Genomic DNA, 23,942 nt, shown 5'->3' with positions numbered 1-23,942 from the left:
TCTGCTCAGCAGACCTGCAGCTGGGAATTTAACAAGCCTCGGTTTTGAAAATGCCTCCCGCTTACCGGTCTTTGAATTTGATCAATGGCCTTCCAGAGCTGAGGAATACCTAACAGCGAGACAAGTCAATGAAAAAAATGCAAGTTTCAGGATCCAAACTACACTAAAAGATGTTCTCCCTTCACCTTATGGGAACAGTGCTGTCGAGCAAGCTGCAGTTGCTTTTTGGTTTGTTTATCGCCAAGATATGTCACAAAGTGATGTGACTTTTAAACTCTTCTGACTGTTCAAAGCCAGCAAGCAGCAGCAAAATTAAAGCAAGAAATTTACTTGAGGATTTTCAAAGAAGAAAGCTGTCTTCCGAGAAGAGCTAAGTAGGACAATGGCATCTGGAGAGTGCCTCCTGCTAGACCTGGAAACAGATAACTTCATTCTCTACAACATCTCTGTCAACCACAGTACAAACCTCTCCCTCCTCGGTGATGACTGGTTCTACCCAGCGTTCTTTTACGCCATCCCCACGATCTACGGGATCATCATTTTGATAGGCCTTATTGGCAATATCACTTTGATTAAGATCTTCTGTACTGTGAAATCCATGAGAAATGTCCCTAATTTGTTCATCTCCAGCTTGGCTCTGGGAGACCTGCTGCTTTTAGTGACTTGCGTGCCCGTGGACGCCAGCAGGTACCTTGCTGATGAGTGGCTGTTTGGCAGAACTGGATGCAAACTTATCCCCTTCATACAGCTCACCTCGGTAGGGGTGTCTGTCTTCACCCTCACTGCTCTCTCAGCTGACAGGTAAGCCAGCTGCTGTAGGCTTGAAAAGAAGTCTGCATAATCATGACTCCGTGAAATGCATGATTCTGAATGTATATTTTCAGGTAACAAGTACGTTTTTTAACTAATGAGGGAAAAGGAGCAACTTCAGTTAATTTCTAGTTCACAGAACACACAACTTGGAGAGGACACAGACTGAAGAAAGCAATTTTTTTCTAGGCTAAACTAAATGTTTGTGCAGTTTAGCAAAGAGTCTAGCTTAATTATAAGGAAAACAAAAGCAGATGAAGCCAAAGACCAGAGAGAGAAAATGCCATTAATGAAGCCCTGTTAAAAGACATCATGTCCACATTTGCCAAAAAGGTAGTTGATCCATATTTCATGAAGTGTGAAGGTGCTGGAGCAGCAATTTAAAGTGCAGTTAGAACCAATTCTTTCTAGTGGCTTGCTTTCTTAAGGCTAATTACATGTGAGGCAGTATTTCATGAAATATGTTTCAAATATTCAAATGAGGATGTCTGAATCCAGGAATCTCAGTTCACTGTTGCCAGTGTACTTTCCTTGATTAAACCATTTGCCCCTTATCCAATCGAAACTGATCTGTGCTGTTGGTTCGGAAACTTTGTCTTCCAGTAAAGTTTGGTAAAAATAACATGTGATAGCTATTTTAGAGTATCTGAAAACAAGTTTGACTTTAACAAATGATATGCTTCTAATCTATTTTAGGTTTCTGTGAGGCTTTTGAAAACTGTCTCGGAGCACTCAGATTTAAATTCAGAAGATATTTTAATTTGTATGTTATTTGGAAGGATGAAGCCTACCCTTCTGGAAAGAATTTATTAGACTGTTGGCTTTTATAGAAACTCCTGTGCACATCAGAGGAGCCAGGATATTTTGTTTCTAATTTGGATGCTTCAGAAGGAGATTAAGGAATATATTGCCACTGTGCTAAAATTAGAAAATCTCACAGAAGTATGAAGATTTCCAATGAGAAAAATCATTTTGGTTTTGGTTTGCTCAAAAAAAACCCCCGGGGATTGTATTTCTTGGTCACAAAGAAGTGACATTAGGTTTGCTTTTGGTAGCCCCTTGCATGCCACTCTGTGTCTCTCCTCCTAACCTAATACAAATCAGCAGACTATTTTTGTTCAGTTTTCAGGGTAGTTCATATATATTTCAATATACAGTACATGACCTCAATGAAAGCAGGTGACTCCATAGTGCTTCACAGACAGAACAGCCAATATGTTTATTAACTCCTCCATGCTGGGGTACATATAAAAATAACGCTCTCAGTCCCAATAGCAGATGACAAACAGGACTATGTGTAGACAAAAGTCTTTAAGCACTTTTCTCTAGAAGTGTTGGGGAAATAGGACAACTGCACAAATTCCCTAGGAAAGGACTACTCTGAGTTTTGTGCAGTGGCTGGAGCCCCTCTGCCTGCTCTGAAGAAAATGTTAGGAAAATAATAAATCTTTATCCAGGAAATTCATCTTTCCAAAGCTGTAACGTAAGTTGTTTTAAGGAGTGTAAGGAAAAGAAAAATACATCATACGGAAGATTATGTTAGAGAGATTTATTGCTCTCCAATCATGTGCCACATAAAGTAAATATCGCAAATGCTTTTACTGAGCAGCACATCAATACCATTTTTGCATGAAGTGGACGAGCAGAACAGAAAAGAGCAGCTGTGGCAAGCTTGGGGTTTGGTGACTTTAAATTCTGAATCTCAGCTTTATCTGGATCCTGTTAACCATTGTGCTGCACTGGTGAGCAAACTTTACCACACATTTCAATGCCACTTGGCTATAAGGGAGAGGGGCATGCATGTGGGAGAAGACTTTATATTCCCATTTCCAAGAGATCAGTTTACCCTCTTATAATGCATCTATTGTCCGCTGCAGAAGGAAACAATAATGAAACTTTTACCTTTCTTAGCTATATGAATCTGAAATGCTGTGCATTGAACCACAAATGGCCCTTATCTACTATGTTTGCTGAAGTTTTTGTTATAGTATATTAACAGCAGTGCTGGGATAATTTTGTTACAAAATAATCCAATCTATATTTTGTCAGCTTACAGCCCATTAGTCTATCTTTATTTTCTTAAAACTGTCACCCTGAATTCTAGGCCCCAGTATTAACCACATCAGAATAATTAGGAAAATAAACTTAAAATGTACAGGGAAAACTTCTGAGATGCAAGTTGACTGTGACCAGCATGGTGATGCCTGCATGGGTCTGCCTGTACCTTGCTGTGGCCCCTGGGGCAGGGAGATGCTGACCCTGGCACTTGGGGTTGGTTTCGTGGATAACCATTTCCAAGGTCAGACATGGTGTTGCATGAAGGATGAGTGGCAGCTCAGCACTGCAGGGAAACACCTGCAGAAGTCAGGGCCATGGTGGTGAGACCAGGGTAACACAAGAACCCAGAAGTCCAGCAGGCAACACTGCTCAGGCACAGCTCATCTCACTTGGCTTTTGCTGTCTGAGGTGAGGAGCCATTCCAGGATAGTCAGCAAGGTGTCCCCTAATCCATGGAAAGAGACACCTCCAGAGGAGACAGGACAAATCACCATGTCAGGATACCTAGCTCCCTCCTTGGGTATAGAGGAAACCTTGTGATTTAGCACAGATCAGATGCCCATATTTGAGATGGCTAATGATCAGTGATGTGAACCCGATCTGAGCTGCTCGCATGAGGCATGTGAATGTCCCTGTTCTCATGAATCAAAGCCATAGACCATGGCAGAGAAAAAAACTCCCTAAACCATCTGCTGTGAATAGCATCACATGGCACCGTCTTCAAGGAAGGGGAGACCTGTCAGTCCACCACAGGCCTTTTGTCTATAATTTATCTTCTGCAAAAACTAACAATAAAACACCCTCAGTTCCAGCTCCCTTCCATTGACAAAAGCAACTGAGAGCAACTGCTGGCATTACTGAAGGAATTGTGGTGATGCCTAGAGAGACCTGGCATTGCAGGAGTCAGAAATCTGCTGTGTAAAGAAAAGCATTGCAGTGTGATACAACAGGGTCATTTCAAAAGTTGTGACCCTTGAAACACAAGATGAAAGGCAGCGGGTAGGTGTGATGGCAGATACAGTACATGAGCGAGCGGTGAGACACATGCTACGTGTTATGACAATTGTACAAATAATGTCAGTTGCTTTGGATCACCTTCTGAAAATGAGGGACTCAGTTTTAATAGATTTTTGCACAGCCCACATCAGGGGCACAAAGGCATGCCTCCCCAAGGCACACTTTTCCTCTCTCCATTGCCACTTTCCCGTGTTTTAGGCAGGGTTAATCGTACTGAATCGATCCTCTGTTGGTGACTGCAAACACTCAGCTAAGTGCCAATCTCCCACACGGAGCAAGCACCTAAAGCTGCTCAGCGGTTTGAGCTGCCAAGACGTAGTGGTTGTCCAGAGGATTGGCTGCTCACTTGCAAACTTTTCTCAAGGAGAAACAGAGGGACAAACTGCTGATCTCAGCTTTTACTGTAGCAGGAGCCTCCCAGCCTGCCAGGTGCTCTGCGTGCACGGAGGCAGAAGAGGATGCCTGCAGAGGTTGGGTTAGGTAGGGCATAGCCAAAGGATCCCCGGGTGCTTAGGTTGGCTCTGGGTACAATCATGAGATTGTATCAGGCTAAAGTTAAAGTATTTGAGACAGTGTGCAAGAAAGGGAGAAAATTAAAAAAAAAATGTTAATATTAGAAATGTGGTTTTTGTGGTACTACTCAGCTGGCTGTGTGGTGTCTGCATCTCTCCAGCTGCATTTGCAGGAGCAGTGGGACCTGTGGGCTAGACCTGTTTCCCTGTGAGCTTGGTGAATTTACAGAGCGGGCAGGAGAGGGTTAAGGCCTGCGGTGTGCTTACAGCCACCCCCCATGAGTGATAAGGCGCCAGGGCCAGTATACAAGAGCAAGAAATCAAGCAGTCGATGCCTGTGTATGTGTGTTTGTGTGTTTTAGAAGGACTGTGAATGAGGTTGACAGGGGAAGGACATCTGTCTGCCCTGCTGCTCTGCTCTGTCGAGGCAGCACATTTCTTCAGCTACTGCTCAGCTCATCCCAGCAAAGAGGGAGTTTGGGTTCGCCCAACAGCCTGCCCTCCTCCTCCTCCTCGGTGCAAAGGGAAGGGGTACAGAGGTGCCTGTGAGAGCAGTGACACCTGGGCCACTAGCCCAGGCAGAAAAGCCAAGGCTGGCTCAGCAAGTGGCAGGAAATGAAGGAAAATCTTTGCACAGTAAGAAGAAAAGCAGCCCTCTTAATTGCCCTTGTCATGGGAGATGTCTTCATTTAATTGACTGTTTCTCCCATGACTGACAGGGTTTATACATTTGCATTTGAATTACCCAAGCTGTCAAGCACTGATCATACTTCCCCACTGTTCTGCTGACAGTAAAAAATCAAAATGCCCTGGTGCTCATGCAGTGAAACCTTCCTGAAGTAATGCTGGCTTTGCAAGCACACAGCAGGGTAAGCGTAAAGCATAACTGGAGTTTACGAGCAGCATCTTTACTTGAAGCACCTTGGACTATCTGGATTTTAGCACCAGAAAACTGCAGCAATGCCTGCCAGCCAGAGCTATCTGCTGTCCTGTAGTGGAAGGGAGTGACAGGGTAGTGAGACACATCGGGTGACATCACATGTGAGGTTAGGTGGCTTACTTTGGTAGGACCAGCTGCAGACAGCAGGAATTGCAGTCATGTGAGAGACCTGAAATGAGGATGTTACCTTTGGAAATGTTGGCCCCAGTGCTTGGGTGCAAGGTTGGTTGCAGGGATGCTGCAGTGCTTCCATCTGTGCTGGGTCCCTTGGAGTGGGTCACAGCCAGAGCTTTTGATGTTACTCTGAACTCATGTGACAGTTTGTTTATCTAAGAGATAAAAACTTTAAGCAACCCTCTCTTCTAAAAACACAGTGGTGGAAGGAAAGAAACAAATCCAGAATCTCTAGAAACGTACTTTTAAATATGCAACAATCTTTGTTTAGTGCACTCATCTCTTCTGTGATTTGGTGTCTTCATCCCCTACTATAAATATTAGATACAATACCAAAGGAAAAGTAATATCTACATGTCAGTTCATGTGTTTTATTTTACAGTCACTGGGTTATGTCTCCACAAGAGGATTAAGGGAAATGTGCCACCCACCCTAAAATAAAGCTATGGAAAGCCAAACTGGATTTCCATCAAGTTGATTTACAGAGAGACACTTCTTTTTTTTTTTTTTTTTTTTTTAATACCGTCAGTTGTAAAGTGTCAGGTCCATAGTGGTTATGAGTTTATTCTGGGCAGTCTAGTCACAGCATTCATGAAATCCCTTCAGGTCGCTAAAACACTATGTTGGAGCAATTTACTTGCGCTGTAATTTACTGTGCAGCCTCAGGAAAGTTTTGAAAGGGTGACGGAGAAAAAGCTACTCTCTGAACTACTGAGACAGCCTCTAACCCAGCCGATGTGCTTTGGCAGAATGATACCCCAATGTGTACTTTGAATCCACCGATGCGATCTCAGCTGGAACATCGGTCTTCCCAAGCCAGGGAAGAAAACCAGAGGCGTGTTGGACCCCAGCCCAAAGCCTTCCCTCCCACTGAAGCATTGCGCAGCCCCTCCTCGACCCTTGCTGCTGGCACGGTGTCCATGCCTCTGCTCTTCTTGTGCTGATGGCACAGGGTGTGTGAGGAGAGAGATACACAGACCTCTTTCAGCCACTGTACAGAGTCTTAGATCCTGTGTTGCTGGCCACTGTGTCAATATAATATAAACACTTTTAGAACCCTTGGGTTTAGCTCTCATTTCCTCCATCCCTGCATCCATCTGCACCAAGAGAAACAGATCAAACAGCACAAACTGTCTGAATATCTTGATTAGCTGGAGCAGATGGGCAAAACACAGTAGATGCACTTCTATAACCAGGAACATTAGAGCTTCCATTTATATCAGTGGGACCAGTGCACAAATCCAAGGTTAGAGTCAGTGCTAATGTGCTGGAGACTGTCAATATTTAAGCAATCAAAAGGAAGAAATGTTAGATTACCTGTTGTTTACATTTCAGCAAAACGTGAAAACCCCAATCAGTTGTCATGGTCTCATGGTATGAAGTGCTGTACACACTGTTAATAAGTAGAGCGACTGGCCACGGAGAATTTGCCGGCTGTGTGTCAGACTGAACGTGGTGAGCTGGGACGTCAGCATCGCTGCAGGGAGACAAGCTTACAGTGGTCCTATCAATTCATGTGGTACTACTTGGTGTTCAGATGTGGACGACAGCCTTACTGAGAAGAGCAGGAGGGAGTTGAGCTGAAAAAGAGAAGCAGGCACAGCCTGCCCTGTATATGTTGTGAAACATTCAGTAGCTGCCTTGCTCACAGACAGCCCTTGCAATAACCTGTTTTCCTCCTGTTTTGAAAAAAAGAGTGCACCGCTAGCCCGGTGGAGCCCCCTCACCTTGTTTCTCACCAGTTCTGCACCCACATGCCCACTTCACCCCATACCATGTAGGACACCATAGGCCATGAGATCCTGCCTGAGCTCCTGCTCCCAGCAGGCTCTTTGATTCCCCCCACACTGCCTGCATAGGACCTCAGGCAGAGCAGGGGGGGTGGTGTCCAGAAGCCCAGCCTGTGCCCTGGGGCAGAAAGCGAGGGCAGTGCCTGGGTCCCCCACATTGCTGAGGCACCAGAGGGCATCCTAGCAGCAAGCCAATTGCTGTGCTGTGAAGAAAGGCAGAAAGCTGGAGTCCCTTGCAGAAAACTCTCCTCCTGACACCAGGCCAGTGACCAGTTTAACCAGATGGTGGAAGACTGTGGAACACCAAAAGAGAAGTCTTGCCAGAGTTCTGCCCATCCTGTCTTTGTCTGCTCTCTGGGTACGGCCAGTCTCTGCAGCTCTGTGGGAAGGCAGGACAGAAAACAGCACCACGACACCCCGAGAGGAAAAACTATCTGTTCCCAGCTGAAGACAGCCCTGAAGCATGAAATTTAGACATGTACGGTCAAATGACCGTCTCTGTTCTCCCAAGATCAAGAAATGCAAATGCTGGACTAGCACTGACTGCACTAGCCATCCACTTCAGCAGCATTTCTTGCCTGTACCCATACACCGAGGCTGCTGAATAACTCACAGCGTTTGGATTAAAAAAGATCTTTTCAGTGACTCTAGGCAACTTTCTGAACGTTCAGACTAAAGGTACACATATCACCCTGTCCCCTTCATGTGCCTCTGGCATCCTGTTATCCTCACGGCTTAAAACTTGTGTCGTATTCAAATTGAAATTCATCTGACCTCTAACCACTGCATAATAATCTAACTAAGAGCATAATTGAAAGGCTGAGAGAGTTGGGGTTGTTCAGCCTGGAGAAGAGAAGGCTCTAGGGAAACCTTACTGTGGCTTTTCAATACTTAGAGGAGCTTATAAGAAAGATGGAGAGGGACTTCTTACCAAGGTATGTAGGAATAGGACAAGGGACAACAGATTTAAATTGAAAGAGGTAGGTTTAGGTTGAACATAAGGAAGAAATTTTTTACAATGAGGGTGCTGATACACTGGAAGAGGTTTCCCAGAGGAGTTGTGGATGCCCCATCCCTGGAAGTGTTCAAGGCCAGGTTGGACGGGGCTCTAAGCAACTTGTTCTAGTAGATGTCCAGGGGGGCTGGACTAGATAACCTTTAAAGGTCTCTTTCAGCCCAAACTATTCTATGATTCTATGACAAAAACAGTCAAAGATGGCACTAGATTGTTCAGCCCCAACATGCAGCTGAAAGTTCATATGGAGGTGATGGTCTCTTTTGCCTGTTTACTGAAGCCACAGAAAGGACTTAAGCGTCATATAACTGACTTACTCTATACTAGCTAGCTCAGGTACTGATCACACTAAAGCCATGACACAGTGAGAATGGCACAGGATATCTCATTTTGTCAGGTGCGAAAGAGATGTTCCAATATCTTCTCTCGGTTTCCTCTTGCCTTGAAAAATCGCTAGTTCTTTGGCATAGTCTGCTCACTTGTGTCTTAGATTTACTGTTTTACACCTGGCTGAGTTAAAATGGCTTCTGTTAGATGATGGTCATTTACCCCCATGATTCTACAATATTTTTACAGTGTCATCTGCAAATTTTCCCAGCAAAGGTTTTATAGCCTGCTGAAGGCAGCTGATATACACAATAAATAACACTGCAGCTAGAGCAGGTTCCCAGGACCCAGGCTAGAAGTGGCTCCACACACTGCTACCTTTCCACCAGCATGTTTGAGGTCCTCCTAGGGATTTTAACCCTTGTCCCATAGGAGAGAGGAAGGGATTGCATGGATGTGATTAGGGGAGGATGGACCACGCATGCCCTGGCACACACACGTGCATGTATTTACATGCATGGTCACTTGTGCCAATGTGCCCATGCAGGCTGTGCCTCCCTTGTACACCAGCATGGCCCACACCCTTTTTACATCACCTATAATGTTGTGACAATATAAAAAAAAATCCTAAATTTGCCATGTATTAAACAAGACAGGCTTATACTAATTATCATCTGTTAGCAGGATTAATCTCACCATTATTCTGTCTACAACTGGCCTTGGGTTACCCAAATTCTTGCAGTTTTCTTGGTCACACCTTCCAGCTTTCCAAACTTCACAACTTTGGAGCCAGTTCTCCACTTCTGATGAAGTTCTCCACTTTTTCAAGATTTGTAAAAAAATTAACACCGGTTGTTCCCTGTCTGGTTCCTTTAATACTCCTAGGTGTAAATTATTTAGGCCTGATGGTGTGAAACTGGTTTGTGTTAGCAAATGTTGGCTCACATCTTTTTTAATAGAGCTGACAATTTTCTGCTACATCTATAGTACTACACATATGGTATAGATCCCTCCTCCACATTTGGTCTTGAAAACAAATATGTAGTAGTCGTTTTCGCCTTGTTTCATCATTGTTCGTATCTCCACCATTTACATGGATGCCTGACTTACTGGTTATTTTTGCTCCTGATTTATTTAAAAATGCACGTTTGTCTGTTACACAGCGACCTTTGATAATTTGTTGGCTCCTCCAGCTTCCCTTATCAGTCACCAACATTTTTAAACTCTGATATTTGCTGTCATTTACTTTTGCCTTTTTTCCCATCTGTTGTATATTGATTTTTTTAATTACTTCTTTGAGATTGTAGCATGGATCCTCATTTTCTTTTATTCAGGGCAGCTTTTTGTCCTGCATGGTTTTTTCAGGGCAAGGTGTGGGAGACAAAGGTGGAGACTGGGTGTCAGCTGCTAATGTATAGTTAGCATTGCCCCTTTTATATTTATATTCCCAGTCAGTTGATCTGAGAGCTGCTTTTCACTTCAGGAAAACTGTTTCTCTAAAGTTTCATACGTACATATATATATATATATGTGTGTGTGTCTGTATATAACTTTTTATTATCTTTCCACAAAATTAAGGTAACCACACCACAGCTGCTATAACTTGAACTGCTAATTTTAAGGTCAATGATGGATTATTTTTCTGTCAGAACAAGGTACAATATTGATTTATTGTACATCACAGGCAGGACTTTTTGGGTTGAAATACTTCCATTTTTAGAAACCCCAATGAATTTCTGTAACTGGCTCTGTGAGACACCCAGCAATTATGCCACTTGTTAGGTTACCCAGTGATGCTGGTTTTATGCACCAAAGGTGATATTTTCAGGAGAAATAAGGTTGATTCTCTAGTGAGATGAGGAGTCCCTGTCTGAAGCTGCAGCTTTAGTTGCCCTGGTAAGAGTTCAGTCCTCAGGCATGCAGAGCCCCTGGTCCCATCCCACTGAATGCCGGAGACTTGTGCTGAGACAGAAAAGCCTTGGATGGAAAGCATCACTGGGGCTTGTTCCTTCCTATGCCTGGTGGCCCAGGTGCCAGTGCCAGCCCTCCCAGCTCTGCTCTGGGCATACATCACATTGCAACCCTGGCACCAGCAAGCTACTCCACCAGCGTGTGATCTGTTGCCGTGTGGCACGAACAGGTACGTCCCTCTGCTGAGCAGGGCACATCTCTCTGACTGTGCTGAGCGCTGAGCATGTAGAAATGTGCACAGCAATTAGCTGGTATTGAGGAGCTGGGGCACTGGCTGTGTGTGTGAGCTTGCTGGTTTTGAAATCAAAGGATGTTTTTCAATGAATGGGTCCCACCCCTCCTTCAAACAGCAGGTCTTACAACCATTTGCCAGGACAGTGACAAACTGCGAGGCTGGCCCATTGAAATCTTTGACTTGGGATCGAGGTTTCATTCAGAGGCTTGGCTGAAGATCACCTACAGCGAATAAATACTCTAGGTGCAAAGGGGATCTTTCTAATAAGGAAAGCACTATCCATGGGACTCCTACTGTTTCATGCAGTAATGTTTACATCCGTTGTTTTCCATATGTATAGTTAATTCTGAAATATTTTATGCTCTGGATGGTCATGATTAGGAATAGAACGTTCACTACCAAATGCTTACTATTTAAGCTGTCCTTCCCCAGTGTGTAGTGCAGTTCAATGACCTCTAAAACAGTCTGTTTCAATTTTGACCTTAGTCATTCCTGGCCTGAAATTCCCATTTGTCTATATTCCAGGATGATGTAGCAGTATGCAGGTATAGACTGAAATGTGAATGCACACTTCAAAAAGTGAGAACTATGTCACTTCCATCAGTGCCTCCTTTTCCTTTTCATTTAAATGTTAATTAATAAAAAAAGAAAGTAGGCAGTACCTGCCAATGTATGTAAGACTAGCCCATTAGAGATGTCTTTGTGCCCATATGCAATTTACTGAAGTAAAGATTTTAATAACAGATGTTCACCCAAGAATCATGCTTAATAATGATAATCTCAACTAAGTACGCAGAAAGCACATAGACTCAGAATAGATTGTCGTAGTGTGTTGATGCGTTAGACAGTCTAGCAATTGTGTGGATTTATTGAATTGTCTTCAGAGCTATAAATATTCATAACATTCATGGTGGAAACAATATAAAGAAAGTTTGGGGCATTGCATTTCTCATAAATTTCTTGGGATATTTAGTGAGACTTTTTCTTTGCTTTCAAAGTGGAGCTTCACACTCAACAAGGCTCCAAATGCTTCATTTATGCAGTTTTTGCATAGCATCAACTTTGTCTCTGTTGCCTGAGGCTTTTTTGTATGGTAATTGAGCCAGTCCTTCATATTATGTGGGCAAAACAATAATGTGATGCTAGTAGAACATAATTACAAAATCTTAATGAAAAGATTCTCCTTCAGTCTATTGATGGGCCAAGATCAGATCAATGTGGGCACATTCAGCTTACAGATGGGAAGAGATGGATGGGAATCAGAGGAACTGTGAATTGCACATCTTTCCTCCCTCTTTCAGTTACAGGTAGGAACAGAAGAAATATGGGGACATGCTAACTGAGAGGCAGTTCTTCTGTCATTGCAACAGGAAGTCGTGGCAATTTCAGGAGCTCATTTACTAGGGATGGGAAGAACCCAGCGTTTTCACTTCACAACAATTTAGGTGACTGGTTTTGTAAGACATCAGTCCATTCCCACTGATCTCTGCTTTTTTATTTAAGTTTCAGGTTCACATTAGTGCAACATCTCAAAATAGATTTTAGTTTAAACAGATTCAAAGTTTGTAAGTGGATTTCTCACTTCAGAGAAAAAAACAGAAAGCGGCAATATGGCAAATCTTTCCGCCAGCCCGATGCAGTCTAAACACTGGGAATGGTAATGAAGGAAGGACGGGCAAGCCTTCTAAAACTGTGTTTGGACAGGTTTTAATGCACTTGTTTTTTAAAATCATTGTACAAATTCAGGAGTGGAGCCCAGGATCTTTTTATGTAAACAGCGTAGGACATCATAATGGATGATACTACTGGGAGGAAACTTTACTTGAAACTTAAGTACTCCTACAAATTCATTTTTGAGAGGCAGTGTCCCATTTGCCTGTAGGAAGGATGGTGAGGGGTTTTTTTTTCTCTTATATTTCTTGCAAGCATGAGGTTCAGCTGCAGGGAGATGGGCATGCTTGGAAGGATTGAGATAAATAAAGGGCAGTACTCTGTGGCAGAGCCTCTCTCAGCTGTTTTCTCTTGTTATACTCCTGCTGAAAAAAGTAAGGAAGAAAAAGTTATGAAAGCAACTTAGTGCCTCTTTTAAAGCCAGATTCAATAGATGAGAGGGATGTAGTGGCTGGCACATAGCTGCTGTACAATCCTTGCTGTCATATTCAGTCACCAGAAACATCTCTGACAGCCACCTACCTGTGTGACCAGCTGCCTTCGCTGCCATGAGGGAAGGATGTTTCTTTCCCATTGCCAATGGCAGCAACTGCAGTTATTACAGAGGACACAGATTATTGCAGCTGAAATTAGGATCTACTGACCTTCCAATTGTAAAGACGCTGCAGAAGGTGGTATCTCCCAGCTTAAAAAAGCCTCTTTTTTTGTAGTCCATACCTACCAGGTATACAATGAGGGCTGATTTATGTGCCATCTCTATTAGCTTTAATAGCTGACATAAGGGAAGGGGAAAAGGATTAATACAAAGCAATCATAAAAGAGGAAAGCAAACTAAGGCTGCCTACAGCACCAGCTTCCCCACACAGCATGAAGTTACCTCCCTAAAAAAAAAACCCAAACAAAAAAACACCAAAAAAAAGACAGTGAGATATATGGAGCAAAGTTAATTTATAATCCAAGGGAAAGATCTGATTTTCCTCCTATGCTTTAGTTGTTTTAATTTATTTTTTGTGGCTATTATAGCAAGCACAAGTAAGTGGATGAAGGTGACAGGAAGAAAAACATAAAGGAGGCACTGAAGCTGCAGCCTTAGGGATAAGGTTATTTCTTCCCCAGTGTGAGAGAAAAATTGCCACCCTTCATATCTCTCTGCTTAGGAACATATAGGCAATATGGCTTTGAAGGCAAAGCATGTTTATACCTCAGCTAGTGTGCATTTTCTTGGCTCAGCTGAGGGCCACAAAGGTGGCTAAAATATTTTGCACCAGCAGAGAAGCTGCATCCAGGAAATTCTGACATCCATTTGGGGCGTTATTTTGATCTGTGTCTTTGGAGAATATACCTGTAATTGTCTTTTTCATGATAAAGCTACCTCTGTGTTTATATTTGAAGTTGCAGCTTTGGGGCTAAGTGTAGGGTATTAACCAATGTTTGCATAGTCGAAGTTTTAGAGTACATTAGGTGGTGTTATCATTAGTTACATTATTATTAGCATGAGGTAATGGCACAGTTTTCCAGTTTCCCTGGTACATTAACTTCAGTGGGAAAAGTATTTACCAAAAAAAAAAATAGTGTGTGTGTGTCACATTTTAGCAGTTTATGGTCATTTCAGTAGTTTCGGTTGTGAGAAACGATTACTCAGTGAGCATGACAGCGATCCTAAAAGACATGTAGAAGACATTTTCCAGGATTCAATGGAGAGGCATGCCTCCGTGAGCTTCTACCAATCCCAAAAGAATTTTGGGAATTAGGTTGAGAAGTGACCATACATTATAAGTTATTGAATTTGGATGTTCTGGGTTGAAGCAACCCTCTCACCAAGCTCCTGGAGGCCTGGTGACTGACCTGGAGAAGAAGGATGGCAGTGAGGTCACTGTGGCTGGTGCAGGGGAGGAGTGCCTTACAGGGCAAATCCTCACAGTGCCTAATGAACTGTGATTATATTATTTGCACTTAAGACAGCCCCACATGTAATTTATTTGTGCAGGCTTCTTTGAACAAGACTGCAAAGTAGAGAGAGCACTGGCATCCATCCTGGTCAGAAGGTCATTGGCAGCTGCTGTGCATAAAGCAAGGTTGCTGCTTCACAAGCGCAGTGGGAGCAGACACATTCAAAGACTGAGCAGTAGAAAAGGTCAACATCTCTTTCTTTCATATTTCCTATCAGATTGGCAACCCAGTCATTTTCATCTGGGCCGTTTGACAACTGGAGAGAGACTGGCGCTGATACAAGTTCTTGACTGTACTATTTTTTATTCAACTCAATCTTCGGAAGGCATATTTTTCTTTTAAAATTTTGGCCTTTGTTGTAGGGCATGAGTCATACCTCTGGTTTTTAATATTTTTCAAACATTTCTTTGAAAGTGGGTTGAGAAAGGAGTTCAGCTGAAAAAAAGTGGTGTCAAACAGTAATTAGAGACAATGTGAGAGCAGCAGAGGTGATAAAGCCAGGGCCATGCCTAGATCTATTGCAGACAAGCTGAGCATGCAATGTGACACGTACTCTCAGAGCCCGTGCTGCTGCATGGGTTAACAATAGCACTGCTGTAAGACCTTTGCGTGAGAGCTCACTTGCCTGGCCACCTAGGTCCACGGCTCCACTGAGGTATATAAGCGCATTCATCAACGTCCCCTTAAAAGTAGTTTGGGTGATTCCGATGCTGGATGTTAAGTGTTGGGAAGTGATGTGCCTCAGGCTCACTCATCCAAAAAACATTGCAGAGGACAAAGCTGTGGAAAGCTTGAAACAATATTTCAGACACAAGCTGGAAATATAGATGCTGAAAAACAGAACCAACTGCTGCTCAAATCCAGTCTACCTTGCTGAAGTTCTTAAGAAATGTCAAATAAATTATAAAATCCAGGGTTGACCCTATCTGGAAAATGATGTGGAAAAGGAGTAAAGAGGTTTCTGAGTCCCACTCAGAAACCAATCAGGAGCTGCAGCTTTTCCACTACCTGAGCACCAACCACAGGCAAATCTTCCAGTGGTTTCCCAGACCAAGCCCCAACCCAGGGATCCGATCTCTTGTGCATCCCCCCACTGCCCATACACAGAGCAGCCCTCGCAGCTGCTGTCCAGAACCCAAGCTGGTGTGGGAGAGCAGAGCTGCTGAGATGCAAGCTGGTGAGAGACTCAACGCATCAGCAAGGTGGCTGGAAATGGAGACTCCTACCAGATCATGCTGATCAGTTAAGCATTAGTACTCAGAGGATAACATAGATTACCGAAGATTTCTGAGTGAGTGAGCCCACCATCAAAGAAGTCATAGAGATAGTCAGCAAAATAATTTGATTCAATTATCAGGTTCTTAAGAAAATATCAACCTGTGTTCCCACATCTGAGAATCTACATTTCAAAACATATTTTTTATGTTTGTTTTTGCTGGTTTATGTTTTTGTGCTTTCAACCTGGTGCTTTTGGTCTACATTGAGCCCCTTGCAAGCAAAGCATCTCTCAGATCTTCTTTTGTGTCTGCTGTAGTAGGCTTTAAAAACAAACTAAATGCCTAATAATCAATGCCAGCATTCCTAGCCCTTTCTAATTATGTTATTTCAGAATTATATTGTTTGGAAATGCCATCTCTAATTAAAATGTACCAATAACTTGAAACAGATTAATATTCTGACTCTCCCTACGCCATTAATGTTAATAAAAACTAAACAGAATCTGTCTTTCTCTGTGTTCTTTAACTCATTCATGTTACTGGTAATTAATATAGGAAAATATTCGCTCAGCTGGCTATATTGTGTAAGAAAATCCCTGAAATAATTATGCTAACATGCCATGTTGATAAGCATACAATAAACATCTGCAGAAATAACTTTGCATTAGCTAGATTTATGGATACCTTGATATGTAGTTAATATTCTTTTGCATTTGTCTTCCTTAGATTTTACTGAAGATGTTCAGTTAGCTGGTGTTCCGTCAATAATCTATGACTGGTGAATCATATCATAAATTGAGCTGTTTCAGCTACTTTGTTTTAGTAATCTGCCTAGCTCTTCCATTTTATTACTGCAATAGTCATAACATCATATTTGCTGAAGTGCTGTGATTTTCTTCACCTGAGATTATGATCTTGCACTAGATTTTGCTTTCTGGAATAACACCACTTAATTCCCAGTTTCAGAGTGCAAGTTAAAGAGGTGCTAAGCAAGCCTTAAAAATACTATGTCTGGCTCCTGCATCTGTATAGCTGAAACAAAGGGGAGCTGGAGAGGCTGGAGAATAAGTGATTAAACAGAAAACTATTGAGCAAAGTGTTTGCAGTCCATGAAAGGAAAAATCATTTACAAAAGACACCTGTATGAAGAAACATCTGCAAATTATGAGATGTCCAGGAACAGTCTTTATAAAAGTAAATATAAATAAATGTGAGCATGTATGTACTTATGTATACACATATATACATGCATATGTATAAAATATATGCATCTAAATGTGTGTATGTATATAAAACACACACAGAGATGTAGACACTTATACACGTATATTCATACATAGAGGGAAAGAGTAGGTATGATGAGCAGGATATTGCTTAGAATTAGAAATGGAATGCTTATCCTGCAAATAAGGAGATTACCCAGTTAAAACAGTGCAGGACTGAGAGACTCCTCTCTCAAATGCTGAGCTTTAAGGTAATGCAGGCTATTGTACATGCAGCATCAGTTGCATACATTAGGCATCCCTAAAGCAGGGGTTTGGGCTGCCAGGCAGATGGAACCTGCTGTGTGCTGCCTGGACTCAGGCAGAGTGTTATGCTTACTACCTCTGCTCCCACCCCAGTGCCCAATTCAGCCAGCTGAAAAAGCCAGGATCCTGGTAGGAGCTTAGAAATGGACTCCAGAGCACCCACATGGGGAAGGACCCCACCATGCCAAAAGTGTCTGGGACAGCCTAGCACCCAGGCACCCATCCATCCCCGGAGAGCTGATAGTGACCAAGAGGGGACCAAATGGGCCATGGGCAATGTGGGATAGATCCTGAAAGAAACATCTAACAGATCGCAATTGTTATGTTGATGACCCTAAATACTTATTTATGAAACCTGTAGATATTCCTTCCTAATTATCTTTTTTTCTTCTACTGTGTTCCTTAAACACTTATGTGAATTGTGATTTACTCAGAGTGTGGATTCCTGCTGGAGCAGGGCCCCAGCAATTATGAAGCTCTTCTGTTTTCTGGTCCTCTCATTATACACATCAAGTCAAAATAAATTGGATTCTTTCATTTTCTTGGATTCTAAAGTACAATTTTCTGAAAGGCTGAAATCATGAAAGACAAAATTGCAAATCAAAAAAAGTCTTCTACATATCTAGCATAGCAAGCAATAGGTTTTTTTTCTTCAAGAAAGTCACTTAGCATCTCTGGCTACTTAGCCTGGGTGCACTGAGTTATGGACAACTCTTAGTTGCCAGCTGCACCACCAAATAGCAATTACAGCAGGCAACATGCTCTTCGTAGCTTGAGAAAACATAAGATTTGGCTTGCCAGAGGCTAGCGTACCCACAGCTCGAAATGTGTGGCAAAATTTCAATCCAGTTTCCTTCAACACTATTCTGTGAAGGGATGTAAAACACTGCTTGCTTCTGAAGAGGAGTCTATGATTGCACTTCCTATCTTAATGCTATTTGGACACATACATACAGGCAGCACCCTGCTTTGTTGGGTCAGTTACAAATTAAATGAATGCAGAATCAATACATATGAAACTGAATGGACCCAAGACAAGTGGCTTCAGTTTAAAATGAGAAATCTATTGAAAGCATCAAAATTTAAAACACCAGGGAAAAAATCACAGTCTTGAGTAAAGAAGGATTTGGTTTGGTTTTGTTTGGTTTTTTTTTTTTTTCTAAATGGAAATGAGAAGCAACAATACGATGCCCGAGTGTTGAGGTCAATATAATATTTAATTATTTTTTTTTTTTTTTTTAGGTATAAAGCTATAGTAAGGCCAATGGAGATCCAAGTATCCCATGCACTGATGAAGATTTGTGTGAGAGCTGCTATAATCTGGATTGTATCCATGCTGCTTGCCATACCTGAAGCAGTGTTTTCAGATCTGCACCCTTTCCATGACAAAGTGACTAATAAAACCTTCGTCAGCTGTGCTCCTTACCCTCATTCGGATGGGCTGCATCCCAAAATTCACTCAATGGCATCATTTCTCATCTTTTATGTCATTCCGCTATCTGTCATTTCAGTATATTATTATTTTATTGCTAAGAATTTGATCCGAAGCGCTTACAACATCCCCGTGGAAGGAAACATGCACGTGAGGAAACAGGTAGAGACTTAACTTTCTTAAAAAATCCACATTCCCTGTGAATCTGGGAGTAAAGAGGAAATACAGGGAAATTTATACAGGAGCAGACTGCATCTGTTGTGCTAATTTAATTGGTTAGTGGGGTAAAAGATTTTAAATGGTTGAAAAAAGCCATGACACAGGAATGAGCAGTTAAAGCATCTTCTCCTGTTTCTAAGTTCAGAGATTTTGGCAGGGTGGTTACCATGGCAAACACAGCAGGAAACCCATGCCAAAGCCCTGGAAGGTATTGACTAGGATGCAGGGAAAGAGGCAGAGCTTGCTATGGTGTTTGGAGATTGAAGCTGAGGTGTGACATGGCAGAAAATCAAAACTTCTCACAGCTGCTTCGTCAGAGAGAGGACTTGGGATAAAGCCTTGCTCTGTGGAGCAGTCCCTTTTCACACAGAGGGAAATGCTGGCTCTGTAATTCAGTCCTCTGGACTAGAAAGGCAAATAGGACACAGCAATAGGGAGTGGAGGTGAGGGAAGCCCCTTCTGCAAAGCTCCCCTGGGCCAGGAGCACTGGTGTGTCAGGGAGGTGCGTGGCTGCTCCACAAGAGCAGTGATGCCTGCTGCGCTCACCATGGATCCAGCCCTTCTCCGCTGGTGCTGTACCATGTTGAGAAACCAGTAGGGGCTAGAGAGGGACTGAGGGAGTGGAGATCAGGACAGATGGTGGTGGATGCAGGGTGTCCAGAAGGGAGGATGGAGCAGGACAGTATAGGGTCTTCACAGATGCACTGAAGTTATGTGCCTTGTGGGTGATGTGATCTTTGCAGTGTGGTATCCCAGAAGATGAGAGTCCTGGCTTCTCCCCTTAAACTCTTTGGTCATTATAATTGTCTCTCTAAAAACGCCTCTTTCCTAGGGTCTCTGGAGGGGAGTGGTGCTGGACAGAATGACCTGTCCACCTGTTATTTGCCCTCTAATAAGCCAGACTGGTCAATCTTCTGGTCCAATAGCTGTAGCCTCAGATTTCAATTTTCTTCGATTTATATAAACAGGCCATTTGCTCTGGCATAATGCAGCCTTTTAACCTTCCCTTTATTATTATCATTAATAATTAATATAAATATTAATATTATTATATATATTATTAAACTTCCTTTATTACTATGCAGAATTACCTCTGTTACTGTCACTTGTGAGTGGGTGGTTTTATAAAAAACCCCAAACCATCCCACTGCAGAGCTCACAGATGGGCTGGCTCAGCTGGGACCCATGTATTTCAAGTGAGTTTCACGCCCTGGTTGACAATGTGTGGCTGAAAATGTGAGAGTCCTGAACCAAGTGAGGGGATTTAGCCAGGATTTGGCCCACCTAACTCCAAGCTTTCAAATGGAGGCTGCTTCCTCTTGACTGCTCCTGTTGTCAGCAAGTGGAGAGAAAAAGTCATCTCCAGGGGGAAACTGGGTATTTCAGGTCAGTGCTTAAATCTGAATGCATCTGAGCCTTGGGTTGTCCAAGTAACAAAGCAACAGCAGGGTAACTTGTTTCTAAACAATTTATTTACCTTGACATATTTACCTTATTTATCTTACCTCATCCTTTCAGCTGAGGTGTGCTTCAACCTAAGCTAAACTAACACAGCTGTTCTTCAGCTGAATGATTGCCCGTATAATGCACCCAGCTGCCATCACCTTGGGCTGACCTAACACAATCATCTCATGCAGCCTTCGGCTGCTAAGGTGAAACAGTAGGGCTGGAAAGCTGTGTTTTCTGCCCATTAAATGATGTGCCATCCCTGAAATCCTTACCCTTTTCCCCTTCTGAATGTGTGTAAATCTTTCTCCCCTGCAGGCCATTTTTCTGTTGATTTGATGACTGGATTAGTACAACAAAGCGAGTAGTCAAAGCAGCCCTTTCCCCCTTTGGTTTTGGGGAGAGAGCTCCAAAGAAAGCCAAAGGCAGGGCTGCAGTCTAGCACCATCAGTCCATCATTCCTGTCCTGCAGTGCATTCAGGAGCTATAGGTCTCTATCTGAGATAACTGGTATCGATTTCTTTACTGTGTTGCTTCCTTTCTTTATAGTGCAGATGTGGCCTCAATAGCCCTCTATCAAATTAAGGATACATTTAAAAAGAATATATCGTTCAGCAAAGGAGAGCCCTTTCTTAAAGGATTTAATTTTCAGCCCGCTCTCTGGAGACATCATCATCTGGTACATGTCAATCCCTGAGCTCGGTGGCTGATTTTCAGTGGGGCTGGTAAAGAGGCACAAAATAAAGTCAGAATGGGTTTGTGCGGTCTCTCCTGCCTACTCCCTGCTTGCAGCTGTCCAGAGGAAAGATCAGCCTGTGTAAGATGCTCGGTTTCTGCTTTACCTGTGCAGCTTGGAAGGGGAGTGAGGATGGGGAAGTGTCCCAGGAGCGTGGCCAGACACGGGGGCAGGAGCGAGGGCAGCAGGGAGCTAGGAGCTAGAGGCAGTTTCAGGCCGTTCAGGTCCTGCTCAAATACAGGGAATGGGATGCAACAAATTCCATAGCGGGGGCTGGGAAGAGGTGCAGGGATTACCACAGAGAAGAACATTACAAAGCCCTAAAAAGCCAACAGTGCTACACTTTTTGTACCTGCAAACTTCTGACTGTGCAGCCTCTCCCAGAGAGCAGCATATTTTAGCAGGTCTTTCTGGGCAACCCTGTCTGTCCTCTCCTTTTGGGTGACCTCTGTCATGGCTCTTGTGTTTGTTAGGAAGAAAGATGTGGCTTTCACTGGCATTGTTATCTTAGTGTGCGGCACTGGTGGACAAAATACAAGGTATGATTTACCTCAGCTCCCCTCAGTTGAGTAATACCCTTGGGTTGACTCCAAGCCCGCACACATAAGTAAAATACAAATGTGGCTTGTCCACATGAAGGTTATACTGCATGCTAGCTGACATTGTAAAAGCACCCTTCCGTGACAAAGCTCAAGCTATGTTGGGAGAGGTGGTCATTCATCTATTCACCACCTAGATCTGTCTTTTCCTCGTAACCCCAGCTCTTTCAGCTGAAGGGTTCACCTCACCGCTGCCTTGATGTTTCTCCAAGTACAGAATTTCCTCTCTCCGTTTCTCCGGTTCCTTTGGCCTCTGAGTGCTGCACGTGGTCTCCAAGGGCCATGAGCTATTGGCAGCATTTTTGTGTACATATACCACATGGCCCCAAGGCAGAAAGTCCTGCCTCTGGACTCTGTGAAATATCCCAGACCCCTACACCATAATTAATAATAATAATAGTAATAACAACAAGATAATACATATAAATTATCTAAGTTTGTATATATTTTATGTGGATAACTAATGCAGATGTCCGCACTTTTGTTGGCTGAGCTGGGATTTTACAAAGTGACAAGCCTTTGGAATTTTATCTCTAAACAGGACAGGAATGACTACTTTTGTAATAATTTTTCATGATTATTTGCTTTTAGGGGAAGGGGATTGAGGAGAAACACGGAGGGTTCTTGACTCTGTGTTCTCCTGCAGTCCTGGTTGCCCTGCTCCAGCTGTGCTGCCTGCCACGTGCTAGCCCCAAAGCTGCAGCACTGGGAAAAATAGTTACTGATCGGAGCTAGGACTAGCTGCTAATCTGAATTTCTTTTTCTTCTTCCAGATTGAGTCCCGTAAGCGCCTGGCCAGGACAGTATTGGTCTTTGTGTGCCTCTTTGCCTTCTGCTGGCTTCCCACTCACATCATCTATTTATACCGGTCCTACCACTACTCAGAGGTGGACACCTCAGTGCTGCATTTCATTGCCAGCATCTGCGCTCGGATCCTGGCATTCACTAACTCTTGTGTCAACCCATTTGCTCTCTACTTGCTCAGCAAGAGCTTTCGGAAACAGTTCAACAACCAGCTACTCTGCTGCAGAGCTCGTCTCCTCATGCGGTCCCAGAGCATGGCCAGGAGCACCACACGAATGACCTCCCTCAAGAGCACCAACCATTCCCTGGCTACCTTCAGTCTTATCAACGGCAATCATGTCTGCCATGAAGGCTATGTCTAAAGGGCACAGTCAGGGACCAATGCATCAGGTACTCAGCATGGCCGCTTGGTTTTGCTCCATGGGGATGATGAGCAGCGCCACACACACACACGCACACGCACACGCACGCGCGCGCACACACACACACGCGCGCGCGCGCACGCGCGTGCGAGGAAGCCCGACGTGCTCAGAGAACTCTGAGGAGCTTGAAGCATCCAGTGTTTCATCCTGGGCTGAGGCTGAAGCATCCAACCCATTTCATCCTGGACTGAGGCATTGCCAGAGCAGCAGACCATTAAGCACCAGCCCACAGGAGCTCCCTGGGAAGCGCTGCGCTGCTTCAAGACCTGCTGATTTTAATGAGAGCAAAGTGAGCATCTTAAGATCAAAACTAGTTTGGCTCTGCAGGTTCTTCATCACTTTCTGCGCAATCCCAAACTCGGCAGACTTACAGCAGGGACAAAGACAGTATCAGGTGCACAAAATCTGTCAGAACAGTTGCATCCAGCAGTTCATGGTATAATATATATTGATACCAAAATAAATTCACTTAAATAAGGTAAATACTTTAAAAAAAAGAGTTCAGTGTAGGTCATTTAGAGACTTTCCAAGTATTTATTAATGATCTGAGTACAGTGTTAATTCATGGTATAAAAGATGTCAAGAGTTTACTGGGGCATGTCGGTAGCCGCATCTGAAATGAGCGGTATCTTGCACCACATCAATGTGAAAGCAGTAACTTGAATAAATGTGAGTTGGAATACGTTTACAGTTTTCCAGTGTGTGAGCTTTTGCCATGTTGTGGAGGAGACAGCAGGGCATCCTCCAAGCATTACTATTTTCCTCTTCCTGTCTTCAAGGTGTGAGATAGTAAATGTTTCATCACCTAAGGGATACCAAAAAATTTTAGTTGGGTTTGTCTAATGTCAGGCAATTAACAGAAAATGAAGCACAGCTATTTTTCATGCAGTGGTGTTTTGTAAAAAACACTCTAGTCTTTCAGTAAAAGCTAGCAGCAATGCAAGGTCTGATCTCCAACCGACAGGCTTTTTCCATCTATCTTCACAGAAATCTGTGAAGACAGAGTGCCAAAACTGGCTAACAGATTGGAGACTCAGGTCTTCTGTAACGTTTACTCCAGAGCAGTTC

At 43.3% G+C, this 23,942-nt stretch overlaps 1 protein-coding gene across 1 annotated transcript; it reads left to right on the top strand.

Annotated features, from left to right (window-relative positions):
- Nucleotides 1-22,891, top strand: GRPR (gastrin releasing peptide receptor). The gene is made up of 3 exons (XM_005443040.3): nucleotides 1-801; nucleotides 18,459-18,810; nucleotides 22,422-22,891. Exons 1-3 carry the CDS (start codon nucleotides 383-385, stop codon nucleotides 22,812-22,814), a joined length of 1,164 nt encoding a protein of 387 aa, XP_005443097.1. The 5' UTR covers nucleotides 1-382; the 3' UTR covers nucleotides 22,815-22,891.
- Nucleotides 22,892-23,942: the final 1,051 nt, after the last annotated feature.

The sequence above is a fragment of the Falco cherrug genome, chromosome 2 (genome assembly GCF_023634085.1).
Source record: "Falco cherrug isolate bFalChe1 chromosome 2, bFalChe1.pri, whole genome shotgun sequence".
NCBI classification, from domain to species: Eukaryota; Metazoa; Chordata; class Aves; order Falconiformes; family Falconidae; genus Falco; species Falco cherrug.
This window is presented reverse-complemented; position numbering and strand designations above follow the sequence as displayed.

Bases quoted from the DNA above. Each gene is read 5' to 3' on its own strand.
- GRPR (XM_005443040.3), top strand. From the start codon at position 383: ATGGCATCTGGAGAGTGCCTCCTGCTAGACCTGGAAACAGATAACTTC. The intron at 802-18,458 runs GTAAGCCAGCTG...TTTTTTTTTTAG, and splicing joins ACTGCTCTCTCAGCTGACAG to GTATAAAGCTATAGTAAGGC. The intron at 18,811-22,421 runs GTAGAGACTTAA...TTCTTCTTCCAG, and splicing joins ACATGCACGTGAGGAAACAG to ATTGAGTCCCGTAAGCGCCT.